Source organism: Sorghum bicolor, chromosome 9 (assembly GCF_000003195.3).
Source record: "Sorghum bicolor cultivar BTx623 chromosome 9, Sorghum_bicolor_NCBIv3, whole genome shotgun sequence".
Taxonomy (NCBI): Eukaryota; Viridiplantae; Streptophyta; class Magnoliopsida; order Poales; family Poaceae; genus Sorghum; species Sorghum bicolor.
The window spans coordinates 48,991,569-49,006,611 of NC_012878.2; the positions used below are offsets into that span (position 1 = coordinate 48,991,569).

The window sequence follows — 15,043 nt, forward strand, 5'->3', positions numbered from 1 at the left end:
AGTGAGCAGCGCAGGAGCATGGCGCCCACGTCGGCGAGCGTGACGGTCAAGGACCAGAGCGCGGCGAGCGGCAACACGAGCAGTGCGGCGCTGAGGCCGCCGCGGAGCGAGGGCTCCTAGAAGACGACGAGTGCGCGCTGCGTCTCGCGGAGCGTGTCGGAGCACAGCAACCGCCCACTGCAGCGGGCGGAGGAAGTCGGCGAGCAACAGGTAGAGGCCGTAGAGCACGAGCAGCACGGTGGCGAGGCCCACGTGCGCCATGGCGATGTAGAGGGTGGGAGAGGAAGGGGTGGTTGATTTGGGGGGTTTCCGATCGCGTGCGAAAGTCATGGATGAACTTGCGTAAATGCCAAGCCTCCTTTAGAATTTGCCAAGTTTTTAAAAATACAAAACCAACGTACAAAACTGTTAGAGAAATGTTCTTGTAAATCTTAACGAAAATAAAAAATGCAAAAATAATATAAAAAACTGTTGGAGACGCTTAGGGGAATGTTTGGTTTTGAGCCACGCCATGCCATGACTCAACGTAGGCGCAGAAATCCTAGGCCACACTCTATGGCGGCAAAATGAGACTGGTGCTCTCGTGGCTGCCTTCACCTACGCATGAACTAAACAGCAGCGATTTCAACTACGACGTGCCACAACTATGGCGAGGCGAGCTGTGGCCCGAATCCAAACGCACAGTTCCAGCCTATTGTCCATGCATTGCACGCAGCCGGCATTGTTTAGTTCTCAAAAAATTTTACAAAATTTTTTAGATTCCCCATCACATCAAAAATATTTAGACGTATACATGGAGTATTAAATATAGACGAAAATAAAAACTAATTGCATAATTTGGTCGAAATTGATGAGACGAATCTTTTAAACTTAGTTAGTTCATATTTGGATAATATTTGTCAAATACAACAAAATTGCTACCGTGTCGATTTTCTAAAATGTTTTTGAACTAAACAAGGCCTTACGGGGGCAGAGTCAACTCGCGGGAAAGGAAAGGAAAGGAGAGAATCATGACCGGTTGCCCGCTCCCCGTTGGCTACCGAGCAACAGTGGTTCGCAAAAATGGATGTCGACCACGAGGTCCACGTCGTCCTCTCGTCGCATGTCGACATTTTTTTTTTTTTGAGAATTCGTCGCATGTCGACATGATGGCACGCGCCAGCCGCCCGTCCGCGTCCCAGCCCAGAGATCGCCATCCCCTCACGGTCACGACACAAGCGCCGCCGGCCGCCCGTTCAGGACTTGAGGAAGTCCCGGTCAGATCCACCGCACGGTCCCTCACCCCGACGCATGGGCCCCGCCTGGACGTCGCTGTGGCGTCAAGATTCCCCAACCTGACCAGCCAACCTTCCCACTGCACCCGCAGCCAACAACCGCACACCGGTCTGGGGTGGGTTGGCCCCCTCCCGTCAGCGAGCACGCGCGGCGGGATAGCCCCGGCCGTCCAGCGCCGCACACCTACCAGCTGTGACTGCGACGCCAGGACCAATTCCATTCGCTCCAGAACTCCACCCCGCGACCGCGAGTCCCCTCCCTCTCCCTTCCCTTCCCGCCGCCTCCGCGGAATCGTGAGGGGGTTGCCTCCCAAATCGCCGGAGTTGGTTGATCCTGCCGTGCACGCGCGCGGTGGTTAGGGCTAGGCGATCTCCGGAAATGGACGTCCCCGATTCCGGCGGTGGCGCGCCGGATGCCGGCGAGCCCATCTGGGACTGGGGCAATCTCCTCGACTTCGTCGTCCAGGATGACGACTCCCTGGTCCTCCCGTGGGACGACGCCGCCGCCGGTATAGCAGCAGCAGCCGACCCCACCGAGGCTGCCACGGCACCACTGCTCCCCGCCTCGCCCCCGCTACCGCAGCCGGTGGAGGTAGAGCCGGAGCCGGAGCCGGAGCCGGAACCGGAACCGGGGCCAGTGCTTCCGCCGCCGCCTCTTCGGGTTCAGGGGATCGGGCGCCGCGTCAGGAAGCGGGACCCGCGGCTGGTGTGCCCGAACTACCTCGCGGGGAGGGTCCCGTGCGCGTGCCCCGAGGTGGACGAGATGGTCGCCGCTGCCGAGGTGGAGGACGTGGCCACGGAGTTCCTGGCTGGCGCGCGGAAGAAGACTAAGACTGCAGCTGCTGCTGCTCGCCGTAGCAAGGCGGCAGCTGCAGGCGCTGCCCCCGGAGCTGCAGGAGGAGGAGCTGCCCGCGCGGCGGCGGCGGAGATGAAGTGCCAAGTGCCTGGATGTGAGGCCGACATACGGGAGCTGAAAGGGTACCACCGCCGGCACCGTGTGTGTCTGCGCTGCGCGCACGCTGCTGCTGTCATGCTCGATGGCGTCCAGAAGCGCTACTGCCAGCAGTGCGGCAAGTAAGCCCTAGTTTCTCTCCACTCCTAGCTGTTTTATTAATTGGCACATTCGTATCAGTTAGTTTAAAGTTCGTTTGTGATTGTTTGATTGCCTTTCGTCTTTATCCAAAAGTGATTCAGAATTCATACGTGATGTTTGGATTTTAATCCAAAGATAAGTATAAACTTAAACTTTGTGTTTTTCAGAGGCTTTCTTTTTTATTAGAATTTCATGGATTTTTTATGCTCCTGTCAGTTAGATTGCATCAAGACATTATGGTACAATGCTAAATTTTCTTTTTTCTTCTGAGTCTTTCCTTAGGGGTATATCCTGTTTTGGTGCAATTTTGGAACAGGTCTACTTCTCAAGGTTTGCCTTGGTGTTAGCTTTTTCTTGACAATATATTGTAGCAGAATGTACATTTCTCAGCACCCATATAGTTTAAAATCTACTATGTCCTGTTGCCAAGCAAAACGAATTAGTTACTGATACATGTCCACATGGCTGATGAAGATGTAACCAAAACATTGTGCAGTATTCACTCATGAAACTCATCATTCATTTTTGTTATTTTGGAAAGCTATGGTGCACTTTGGTGCTTATTCTTTTGGTGTATGGTGTTGGCACAAGGATCTTGGGTCACTTAACGAACAGATAGTAATGCAGAAATGCCATTCCTATGCCATTGGTGTATGGTGTTGGCAACTTGGCACAAGGACGTCGAGTCACTTAACAAACAGATAATAATGCAGAAATGCCATTGGATTGACTACTTTGCAGTGTTATGCGTGTTTATCCTTATGCCATGTGTTGGAATTAGAACACGATTGAGTACTTGTTAAGGAAGAAGATACTAGATAGAGTGTGTAGTTACAGTAACAACAGGAAAGAGCGCTAAAGAAGATTGGAGTTATTAGTTCACGACACACTCCTATCGATTGCAAGATTTGATTCTCTGTACACCCGGTTGCTCTTATGCACTCCTGTTTTGTGGGGGTTAATGAACCCAAACTGAACAAAGAACAAAAGGAAACCAAGAGAGAAGGATCATGGCTGATGAACTGTTCGTTAGTCATAATTATGGTTGGGGGCATGCATACTCCCTTTTTTTTGCGACTGCATACTCCCTTAGTTAGGATGAATTTTAATAGGGCCAAAACACAAAAGAGGCAAAAAGTTTCCTTGAAGTTGTTTATGAACTTGTATTGTACACGTGTGAGTAGGGCAAGATGGATATATTTGGATTGGAGCAGGCATTACCATATTGGGAACCATAATCAGTTAATTACTAGGTTTGCAAGCCCTGTATCTGATTCACGAACTAAATTGGTATACCTTCTTGATGGCCTTACTTTCATGATGAGGCATGCTCCAAACAGCAAATGAGGTAGCTCTTTGGTATGGGATGCAAAATAGGCGTACAGGGGGTGATGAAACCCAAAAAGCCATAACTAATTTACGTACATAAAAGGTACACCCCTTGGGAACATCACTTCCATAGTTCCATGAAATGGCATGCTGCAAACCACAAATCAGGTAACTGTTTAGATAAGTGTGTTCTGGGACGGCGCAATAGACATGCTGGGGAGAGCAATCTATATACAGGTGCTGGTTTATTTCTTCCTGAGATTGGTACTCCTCTACTTTTAGAGAGGATCCCCTCAACATACTAACTGATTCTAACATATTGGATTCCAGATTTCATAGAGTATAAACTATTGATGTTCAAACTTTTCTGAAACAGACTAAACCATACTAAAGGTCTCCTTGACTAAGCTAATTCCTCCTGACAATGTTGCTTCTCTAGTGTATGGGTCACTGTGATGGCGTCCAGTGCCATAACTCCCAATGAATATCCGCAGGACTTGATTTGAGCATTTGATGTTTTTTTGGATCAGTTTACATAGTGGTACTTAGACAGTGATTTGATATTTTTGTCATGGCTATAATTTGAATTATGGTGTGCTGTAATAACCTTGTGTCTTAGCTTCCTTTTGAAAATGTATTTTCATTTCAGGTTCCATATATTACTAGATTTTGATGAAGATAAAAGGAGTTGTAGAAGAAAGTTGGAGCGGCATAACAAAAGAAGACGAAGAAAACCTGATTCCAAAGGAACATTAGATAAAGAAATAGATGAACAGTTGGATCTGTCAGCAGATGTTAGTGGCGATGGTGAACTTAGAGAAGGTGATACCATTCAATTTCTTCAAATTTACTAATTTTTAAAAAGAGTTATTTTACCCATTTAGTACTATTATCATTGGTTCAGCTATTCATGGTTTTGGTGTCGCCTAGGCAGCAAGGTGCCAGCGTCGCCTTACCAAAATTAGTGAGAGAGGGAAGTTGAAGAGAGTTTCACATACAAAGAGGAGCCAGAGGGAATCAGCAGTGCCTGGTAGCAGAAGCCTCTAGCATCTCTGTTGGCTCTGGTGGCGATGGTTGGTGCAGCCCTCCAGTCAACTGCAGTGGCAGTTGTTTCAAATAGAGTTGGCAGTCGCGGCCGATCTGCAGTAGCTGGCAGCAGTGGTGGCTTTGGTAGGGGATCAGATACAGAGAGGCTTCCTTCAGTGGTGGTGGCAGCAAAGGGGATAGAGGAAGAAGCGCTCCTTGATGTGGCTGGGGAGATCTAAGTGGCACTGCTAGATATGGTTCATTGGTCTAGCAAGGGTGATGAGCTGGATATTTTAGGATGGCCCAGCCTGTTTCCATTTTTTTAATCTTTTACTATACTATATATGGTTCAAGAATATAGTTTACAGTATCACCTGGCCCAACCTTACCACCTCACCTAAGTGACTAGGTGGTAGGAAGGGGCCTAGTTTCCACATCTCGACCTGCCGCCTTAGGAATATTGCAGCTATTAGCTTTTTCTTAAAAAAAAAAACAGCAGGAGAGCTGCCTATTATATTATTTATCTGATTATACATGCACACTGAAAATAGAGCAATTCATGGCTGTTTACCTATCAATAGGTCACAAGTACATTTCTCATTTCTAATTATAGGTTTGCCACAAGCCCACAACAGAGTATTCTCTATTTTAAGTATAACAGCAACACCTTACTATTCAAAATTACTGTTGAAGCTTAAAAAAAGTGGAGAAAAGGAAAGTAAGCTTTCCATGTTAATACCTTGCAAAGATATGGTTAGCGTATTTTACTTCCCGTGAAAATGGCTTCACTGTTTATATAACATTTTATTAGGTAGGATCTAAGTATTTGGTTAACATGCTTTCCTTAGTCCAGTCTAACTCAATAGTCAATAGTCAATACTTATGATTTGGTTAGGATACATATACCGATGGTGTGGGTTCATCTATGGTCTTGTCCGAGTAAACAACCTATTATACTGTATTTTAATCTGATCATTCTGTAGTTTGTGTTGTACAATGTACAGTGTACGATATCTTTGTTGACTTATTAATTTTGTGCAGAGAACATGGAAGGCACAACCAGTGAGATGCTTGAGACCGTTCTTAGCAACAAGGTGTTGGACCGAGAAACACCTGTGGGATCTGAAGACGTGCTTAGTTCACCTACCTGTACACAACCTAGTTTGCAAAATGACCAAAGTAAAAGTGTAGTGACTTTTGCAGCTTCTGTTGAAGCCTGCATTGGTGCAAAGCAGGAAAGTGTGAAACTTGTCAATTCCCCAATGCATGACACCAAGAGTGCCTATTCATCCTCGGTAGGCCCTTTCTTTGTTCTCATGAAATTGTTTATTTATATTAATATGTATGATTCTGCGGTTGCAATCTGTTTAGTTTGATGAAACTTCTCATTCCTTCCACTCTAATGGTTGTAGTAATGTTATACCATCCATTCTAGTGTCCAACAGGGCGCATCTCATTCAAGTTGTATGACTGGAATCCTGCAGAATTTCCTCGACGCCTACGTCACCAGGTATGGTCCTGCTATAAGTTCATTTAACATAGAACTATATTGTTTTGAAGGGATGCTATATGTGAATGTGTAGATCTTCGAGTGGTTGGCTAGCATGCCTGTTGAATTGGAGGGCTACATTCGTCCGGGTTGTACTATTTTAACTGTATTTATTGCAATGCCGCAGCATATGTGGGACAAGGTATGCCATTTTTTTATTACACAACACAGTTATCTTTTCAAGTCAAATGAACAGATGCTGAATAGTTTTGTATTATTTTATTTTATCATGTATCAGTTATGAACGGCTAGCTATAAACCTGTAATAGTAGCCCCATTCCAGATAGATTACAGATGTTCCTACTACATGCATACTATCAACACCTGCCACTTCTGACTAATAACATATGTTTTAATTAACAACTTCAAAAGTGAAGTACTACCTCTGATCACAAAAGGGCAATTCTCATTTTTCGAGGAGTCAAACGATTTGAAGTTTGCCTATAGTTATATAAAAAAGTACTAACATTTGTAATACAAAATAGGTATCATTAAATTAATTATGAAATATATTCTCATAGTAAACTGTAAACCTAGTTGGAGACACAACACAAGTTTTAATACTATTTACTATAAACTTGGTCAAAGTTAAGCTATTTTGACTGGGACAAATCCCATAGTTGTATCCTTTTGCGAGCAGAGGGAGTATATATTTGGTGCAAAAAATTCCAGCGTACTATTTTGTGATTTTACCAGCATACCATGCAGAAATCAGAATGGAAGTATTCTATTTTTATTACTTTGCCTTCATATGGATATATATTATTATTCTCACTGAAGTTTGGCAGTCATCATTTATTAGTTGTCATGTGTTCACTGTTGATTGGTTTGTTTGAAGTATATGTTCCTGGGATCTATCGTGCGTCCATTTTTAATGTTTATCTGGAACCTGTAGGTTGGAGAAAACATTTCTTGGTATAACAGCAACAACTTTGTACTGTTTTCAAAAAACTGGTGACAATTATAGAAAATCCAAAAGTAAACTGTATTGTTTTTTCACAAGATATTGATGATCCCAAGCTCATGAGAAGTATACACCAAAAAATTTAACCTACAGCACGTAGGTTAAAATTCAAACCTGGCAATTCCAAAATCCTGGTACACATTGTATTGCTTATTTATTTGGAGGTTTGAAGCAATAGATAGAGAACTGTGTAAACGGAAGTGACATAATAGGTAGTTAATTGTACAACAAAGAACTCAATCAGTTGTACTAATGAAAAATTACTTCAAGCTCTATTCACCTTTACCTTTATATCCAAACCCTTTATTGAAAAATCCTGGTATTTTTCCCATCTGTTTTAATTTTCTTAAACTAACAGCATTTGACAGTAGGGGAAGACAGTTGCTTCAATTGCTCAATCAAAATAGCGGCCACCATGCAAAGGAAAATACATGGGCAAACCGCTAATTAGGTTTCTCAGTGGGTGCATTGGAGTTGTTGGTGTCCTGAAAAAGGGCAGGGTTTAATGAAGAAACTATTGTTGAAGTAGATGGGGAGGCACCAAGCTGAAGTTCTGAACAGAAATTTGTTTTCTTTGTGTTCCTTTTTTTTTCCTTTAAAAACAAAAACACCTATCATAGCCTCCAAACCATGCACAAGGATTTCCTAGACTTTTTCCCATTGATGTGCTAATTTTGTAGATGAACTCTCACTCTAGATGATTTGCAGTTTTTCTTTTCTTATTTTTTTTCACTTATATTGTTAACAATTTATGATTGCATCATAAACAAAACCATGTGTTGCTAATAAACTGTGTAATTTTTTACAGTTATCAGATGATGCAGCAGATCTTCTCAGAAACTTGGTAAATTCCCCAAACAGTCTTCTGTTGGGTAAAGGGGCCTTCTTTATTCATGTCAATAACATGTTATTTCAAGTACTAAAAGGTGTGTATGCAGCAACTTGTTACTATGGCATGACATAATAATTAGTGCTTGTAACTATATCAATTGTACATGGTACCTGAATTACCGTGTTTGTACATGTGAATATCCGTTGCCTTGGATCAATCACAGGCTCAGGGCTATCAGAAGAAGTTCGGCTTTCAGTTATACCAATGAAAATTAATGTTCTTTGCTTATTAATTACTATCTGTGCAAACACCTTGCCAAAAAACCTTTCCTCAGCACATAAGAATGGCCATTTATTTCACATTACTAGATACCTGATTTACTTTCCTATATTTGGATGCAAAGCTCCATGTGTCCTGTACTGACATGCATAGTGTAATATTGTAAATGTATGCTGTCTTAGAAGTTTTTAGTTGTGCTTTGTGCATATGGGAAAACATTTTTTTTTCATCTTATCTGTGCTATTACGGTAGTACCTGCTCAGAGACCTTTGTCCTCCAACACAAATGATTATTTATCTCATGACTACAATCTATTTTTTCTTCAACTGTTGGATGCAAGACTCCTTGCGACCTATACTTACAGGCACATTATTATTATCATAAAACTAATCATCTCATGTTGAACTGTAATTGATGAGGGAACTTGTATAGTTAAATTCAGTAGCTTATTGCATTTCCATTACTATCATGAAATAAATACCTGACTAATAATCTGTTCTTTTATCGGTTGAACATAAGATGGAGCAACACTGATGAGTACCAGATTAGATGTACAAGCCCCAAGGATTGATTATGTTCATCCAACATGGTTTGAAGCAGGGAAACCTGGCGATCTTATCCTTTATGGAAGTTCTCTTGACCAACCGAACTTCAGGTACAAGCTCTGTTGTAATCCTTAGGAAACAGTAAGCCATTGTATCTGTTGAATACTTGAACCCCTACAAAATAGCTTGGATGTTGGACAACCTTGTTTTATGCTGAACTTTACTCAAAGATCAGCTAGGCGCTAGGCGGAATCTAGGCGCTGACCCTCCGCCTAGCGCCTAGTCGGGAGTAATCGCGCCTAGGCGTTCCTAGGCGTTTTGCTAGGCGGTGACTAATACATGTATAAACACTTAAAAGAAAAGAGAAAACAATAGATAAGTAGTAGTAATGGAAGGGAGAAAGAATAAAAGGCCCATTTAACGGCCCACTTTAGCCCAACTCTACCCCCGTGACCCCCCGTCTCCCCGCAACCGCAAGCCGCGTCGCGAGTCCCCGAGTCGCGACTCTGCCCGCCGCCGCCGCCCTCTCCCGCTGCTCCCTCTCTCTGCGCACGCCGTCGCCCGCGCTGCTCCTCCCCGCCGGCGACTGTCTTCTCCTCGCGCCCGCGCCTGCGGCGCTCGCCGCCGTCTGCGCACGTCCGAAGCTCCGCCGGATGCTCTCCACCCCCACCGCCGCCGCCGCCGCCGCCTAGGTTCCGCCTACCCCCATAGGCGAGGCGGGGAGCCTCCAATTCGCGACTAGTCGCGCCTAGTCGTGCCTAGGCGAGCGCCTAGCGGAACTATGACTTTACTAGCATACTCCCTCTGTTTTTTATTAAGTGTCGTATTTGGTTTTTAGAAAACGTCGGAATTAGATGTCGTATTACGGTCTAATCGCTTAATTTGGAGAGCTGCGCAGTTAACGCCACCTCATTTCTTCCGCGTACATTAAATCTGCATGCAGCCATGCAGGGTAGTACTACTCCCTTGCGCAAGTGCCAGCGGGACATTGGCGAGCGCTAAGAATTTTCAGTGGGCGTGAGCACGGCTCGCATGGAGCCACGCTGGGAGGGCTGTGAATAATTGCATAGCGCTCAGTATGAAGTGGCTTAATCAGATGGAACACAGACTTAATCTCCACCTTGGTCTGTGCACCACAACGAAATATGACACTAAAAAAAACACGGGGGCGTATCTGACATATTCTGTTGTGACATTCTTGGTGTTAACTTACATGATTTTATTTTATTGCTATTTTTTATTGGAATAAATTTACTTGTATTGATTTCATTTCACAACCAAAATATACCTATGAATGCGTCAAAGGCAAACTTGTGCTGTTTACTATGTTGCAAAAACAAAAACTATTGTTTCAATAACCATGTGTATTTGATCAAATTTTACAAGAACACTCTTGAACTTCAGTGTATTCTGATCAATCCGAAGAAACACTGAAAGCTCAATTTATTTCATCCTGTCATATTCCATGCACAGAATGTCTAGAAATTGGTGCTTTCTGCATGGAATAGAACAAGTAATTCCCAAAAGTTTAATGTTTGTTCTTTTCATGATTCTCATTCCAAATTCTGTAGCAAATGAATGTTTGAGATTTAGCACAGCATTTATTCCTATGAGATGTAAGAAGCATAATGCCACCCTTTGGATTCCAAAATCACCAGCAGTAGCCAGTCTTCTCTTGTCCGAATCATATAGATAATCCATGAAGTTGGAATGATGCTTGTATTTGGCTTCTACGCAACAAAGGCACTCTTTATGTTGTAATTTGGTTTTACATAATACCTATGTATAATGTGTTATATTGGATGTGGTTATGCTCAATCTGCATGTAGCAAAAAGGATTTGATTTCTTTTAATAAAACAATTGTAGCTATACCTTATACACCATGCATCCGTATTGTTGAATTTGTTTTTATAACCAACCATGACACTTGTGCAAAATTGATACACATGGATATGTTTGCTAGTCTGTATAAAGTGAAACAATCTGTGAATTTTTTTCCTGTATAGAATCTATTTCTTAGCTGACAGCTGTCTGCTTGAATTGTGGCTATGAAGGATGAAGAATTTATTGAATTTTGTTCTCATGGTAGGTCACTTCTGTCTTTTGATGGGGACTATTTGAAGCATGATTGCTACCGTTTAACATCGCATGATACCTTTGACCGCGTTGAGAATGGTGATCTTATTCCTGATTCTCAACACGAAATTTTCCGAATTAACATTACTCAATCAAGACCAGATATTCATGGACCTGCATTTGTGGAAGTAAGTATTGTTTTCATTGGCAATTTTGACCAATTTCATCATTTAACTATAGTCTGGAGCATCCTATTTTATTAAATGTTTTTCTCCATCCAATGCTTTTAAGTTGTAATCTAGTTTCAAGTCAGGCTTGTTTGTGGGATTACTTTGTTACTGTCTGTCTGTCTCTTTATTTCTAGTAAGCTGCATTGCTGCTCATTGCAGAGTTTGATCTACATGTTCCTAGACCTGAAACAAACTACAATGTTAAGATATAAGGAGGGCATCTCCATCTACTCATAACAAAATCTGCTATTAATTTCAACTCCAAAAATTTTGCCAACAAGATTTTTGCCGTACCAAAAAAACAGAGAAAGAGAGCTGGCTTGTTGGTGGACTCCGAGGCTGTATTCTCTCAGTTGTCCTTTCTGGTTGGTAAGCCACCAGACGTACCCAAAAACAGAGAAAGGGATTAATGGGATCCACCTCGTCATCGCCGCTGCCTAGCGCTTCTTGTGGCGGGTTGGTCCGTGTCTTGGCATGGGCGGCTTGGACGATGGCGGTGGTGGCAGTGAGTTCTGCCTTGTGAGGGAGGAATATGAGATGATAAAACAATAAGAAATATAACTGAACACCTTTTAATACTTAATATTGCCCCCTCCCTCTCAAATTGAATGCTGTTTAATGTATCCATATCAGATTGGTTAAGTCAGTGATGATGTGTAGTTTGGATTTTCTGAAAGAATTTCAGTAAATATGATGAATTCTCTTTATAATCTAATAGTGTGATTTACTTCAGCTTATCCAGTAGGTTGATAGGTACTCTAGTGGAAGTCTGTGTAATTAAAATTTCATAGTAGAGCAACACTTCCGAATACATAATTCAAAGAGGACCTCACAACAAATTTTACTTGTTAGTTTATTTTACTGGGAAATTTGTTTGTGTCTTGCATCATCCTTATCAAAACATTTGAACATCAGGATAGGGATACAAGACTGATTCATTCTGTTGCTAACTGTCCAGCGCAAGAAGCAACAAGCTAATACTTTGTCGTTGTTCCATAGTCTTAACTAACAATGTTTCAGCAATTACCATTTATCTGGGTACATGACAATGGTCCACTGTCAGTTTAACAAATTATGTTTGCTGTATATGGTTACTGAACTTTTAATGTTTAGACTATATGGATTCTCTTTTGCAGGTCGAAAACATATTTGGGTTATCAAATTTTGTTCCTATCCTTTTTGGTAGCAAACAGTTGTGTTCTGAACTAGAGAGGATACAGGATGCTCTTTGTGGTTCTTATAGTAAAAACAATGTACTTGGTGAGTTACTCAGTGCTTCTTCTGATCCTCATGAGCGTCGGAAACTTCATAGTTCTGTGATGTCTGGATTCCTGATAGACATTGGATGGCTTATCAGAAAGACTACTCCTGACGAATTTAAGAATGTGCTGAGTTCAACAAATATCCAGAGATGGATACACATTTTGAAGTTCTTGATACAGAATGATTTCATCAATGTTCTGGAAATAATTGTGAAGTCAATGGACACCATCATAGGTTCAGAGATTCTTTCAAACTTGGAAAGGGGGAGATTGGAAGATCATGTAACAACATTTCTTGGATATGTAAGCCATGCTCGGAACATTGTTGAACGGAGAGCTAACCATGATGAGAAAACACAGATTGAAACAGGAGGCATTATTGTTAATTCTCCAAATCAGCCAAGCTTAGGTGCTTCATTGCCACATGCTAGTGAAGTAAGTGCTACTATGCTGCAAAGTTTTTTTGTGATAATTAAAAATGTAAAATAGGCTGAATAAGTAACTAGAAACTTTCAATGAAACATTTTCATATACCAACCTACTGTCATAACTCAAGGTTCGTGCCCAGATTTTTGGCCTAAGATTTTACCAGCTGCCCCTAGCTCGGTATTGACATTCCAAGTCAGCCAAAGCATCTATCGTTAACAACTATTAATTAATTTATTCATGCTATTAAGAGAAATTGGGGTGACGAACTTGGAAACAGCGACTGCCCATGAGAGAAATATAATCATGTCATATTTCCTGCTCATGATATGAAGCTACCTCTGTGCCCTTTCACCATCTGTCACCTATGAAAATACATCAAAGATGCAGCTTGAGAAAAAGAAAAATGCATCAAGTTTTATCTTTTTTTTTCAAAAGCTTTAGTTGTTTATGATCGAAATATACTCTGCCATGAACAAAATTAATGTGGTAGGGTATGCAGATGTATTTGTTTGTTGGGTATGTAACCTCAATCAATGGCGTAGCCATATAAGTTGTGCAGGGGGTGCTGAACTAGACAAGGGGGGCTGGATTGATTCAAAATAGATCAAATTTTGATTTTTAGTCTTATTTTTCTCCTAGGGATGATTTTATAGGCTTATATTTCTCTTAGAGGCCGTTTGGATCCTTTCATTTGGAGGATTGAAATTTACTTAAATCAATTAGGCTACATGGCTTAGAATTTGATATTCCACTACTTTCCAAAGTTCACATATAAACCTATCTCAAATTCATAGGGTAGGAGATTGAAATTGATTCTACACTATTCTATGTTTCTATTTTGCAACTTATAACACGCTCGTCAACTCGCTCCCCTACACTAGAAATGCAACACATAGGTATCTCTTCCGTATAGCCAACAATAATATACAAATATAATCCATGTGTCTAAGTTATGATTATATTAAAATGAATTCAATTCCTAGGATCAAATGGGGCCTCGGCAACACTGCCCCTGGCCTCAATATCTATTTTATCATCTGAGTTCAATTAATCAGACAAATTTATGATCCATAGTTAGGCGCCCAAGCTAGAACCAGTGCAGTTAGATTCTGTTGGAAAGAAGATAGAGTTGACACACACACACCACCACCACCACCACCAGCACCACCACCACAAAGGAACCAAGCAGCCCCCAGACTCTGATGGCAGAGACTACTTTCCTTTCATGGAAGTATAGATTTCATGCTATCTTGTAGCAGTATTATTTTGAGCTTCTGCATTTTTGTGGTATCCATGTTAACTAATTTATGTTTGGAACTCTTTGTAGAACACTGATATTGGTGGTGATAACAAACTGAACTCAGCTGATGAGGAAGAAACTATGCCACTTGTGACTAGAGATGTCTCACACCGGCACTGCTGCCAGCCTGATATGACTGCTAGGTGGCTTAAGCCCTCATTAATTGTTACTTATCCTGGTGGTGCCACGAGAATGCGACTTGTCACGACTGTGGTAGTTGCAGCTGTTTTGTGTTTCACAGCTTGTCTTGTTCTTTTCCATCCGCATGGGGTAGGGGTGCTTGCAGCTCCAGTGAAGAGATACTTGTCGAGTGACTCAGCATCATAGTTGATGTTAGATCGGATATGACTCCGCATCATAGTTGATGTTAGATCGGATATTCTAATTTCCCGTGCCGCTCTCCTCTGTATCATATGCGCTTTGTTGAGGCATAGCTTATGCATCTGATTTTTTTTTTTTTTTTGGGAAGGTAAAAAACATACAGGTGCTTTTCCACCTGTGCAAAACTAGCATCTTTTGTTTTTCAGACTGTAAGTACAAGCGCCGGAAGTTCTGAGCTGCTAATGTTTGGGTATGTAAACTGCTAAAGTAGTGCATCAGTTAATGAAAAATAGCTGCACTGCTGCAAAGAGTAGGTCTGAAGTATTGGCAATACAGTTGTGTCTGCAGTGGGTTTTATTGGCCTACGCCTTGGAGAATGTTATGTATCTCGTTGGAAAGAAACGTATCCAAAGATTTGGTCTCAAAGAACAGGGATGCACATCGAGTGCTCTCACTAGATGCAAAGCCTGGCAACCCAAAGCCCACTTGCATCCCTAGCTCTCACCAGCTGGATCTATCTGAACTCGTTTCTT

At 42.1% G+C, this 15,043-nt stretch overlaps 1 protein-coding gene across 2 annotated transcripts; it reads left to right on the forward strand.

The window, feature by feature from the left end:
- On the forward strand, positions 1,393–14,843 carry LOC8085123 (squamosa promoter-binding-like protein 9). Of its 2 annotated transcripts, XM_002439745.2 has the most exons (10): positions 1,411–2,348; positions 4,346–4,518; positions 5,764–6,017; positions 6,158–6,232; positions 6,306–6,413; positions 8,044–8,161; positions 8,866–9,001; positions 10,982–11,156; positions 12,335–12,895; positions 14,217–14,843. In XM_002439745.2, the coding sequence occupies exons 1-10, from the start codon at positions 1,654–1,656 to the stop codon at positions 14,514–14,516; spliced, it is 2,595 nt and encodes an 864-aa protein (XP_002439790.1). In that variant the 5' UTR covers positions 1,411–1,653; the 3' UTR covers positions 14,517–14,843. The 2 variants fall into 2 exon arrangements, with proteins under 2 accessions (XP_021303295.1, XP_002439790.1); XM_021447620.1 differs by lacking the exons at positions 10,982–11,156; positions 12,335–12,895; positions 14,217–14,843 and adding an exon at positions 9,843–10,953 and having other exon boundaries at positions 1,393–2,348.

Coding starts and splice junctions, on each gene's coding strand:
- LOC8085123 (XM_002439745.2), top strand. CDS start 1,654: ATGGACGTCCCCGATTCCGGCGGTGGCGCGCCGGATGCCGGCGAGCCC. Junction 6,233..6,305: donor CTCGACGCCTACGTCACCAG/GTATGGTCCTGC, acceptor GTGAATGTGTAG/ATCTTCGAGTGGTTGGCTAG. Junction 8,162..8,865: donor GTTATTTCAAGTACTAAAAG/GTGTGTATGCAG, acceptor GTTGAACATAAG/ATGGAGCAACACTGATGAGT.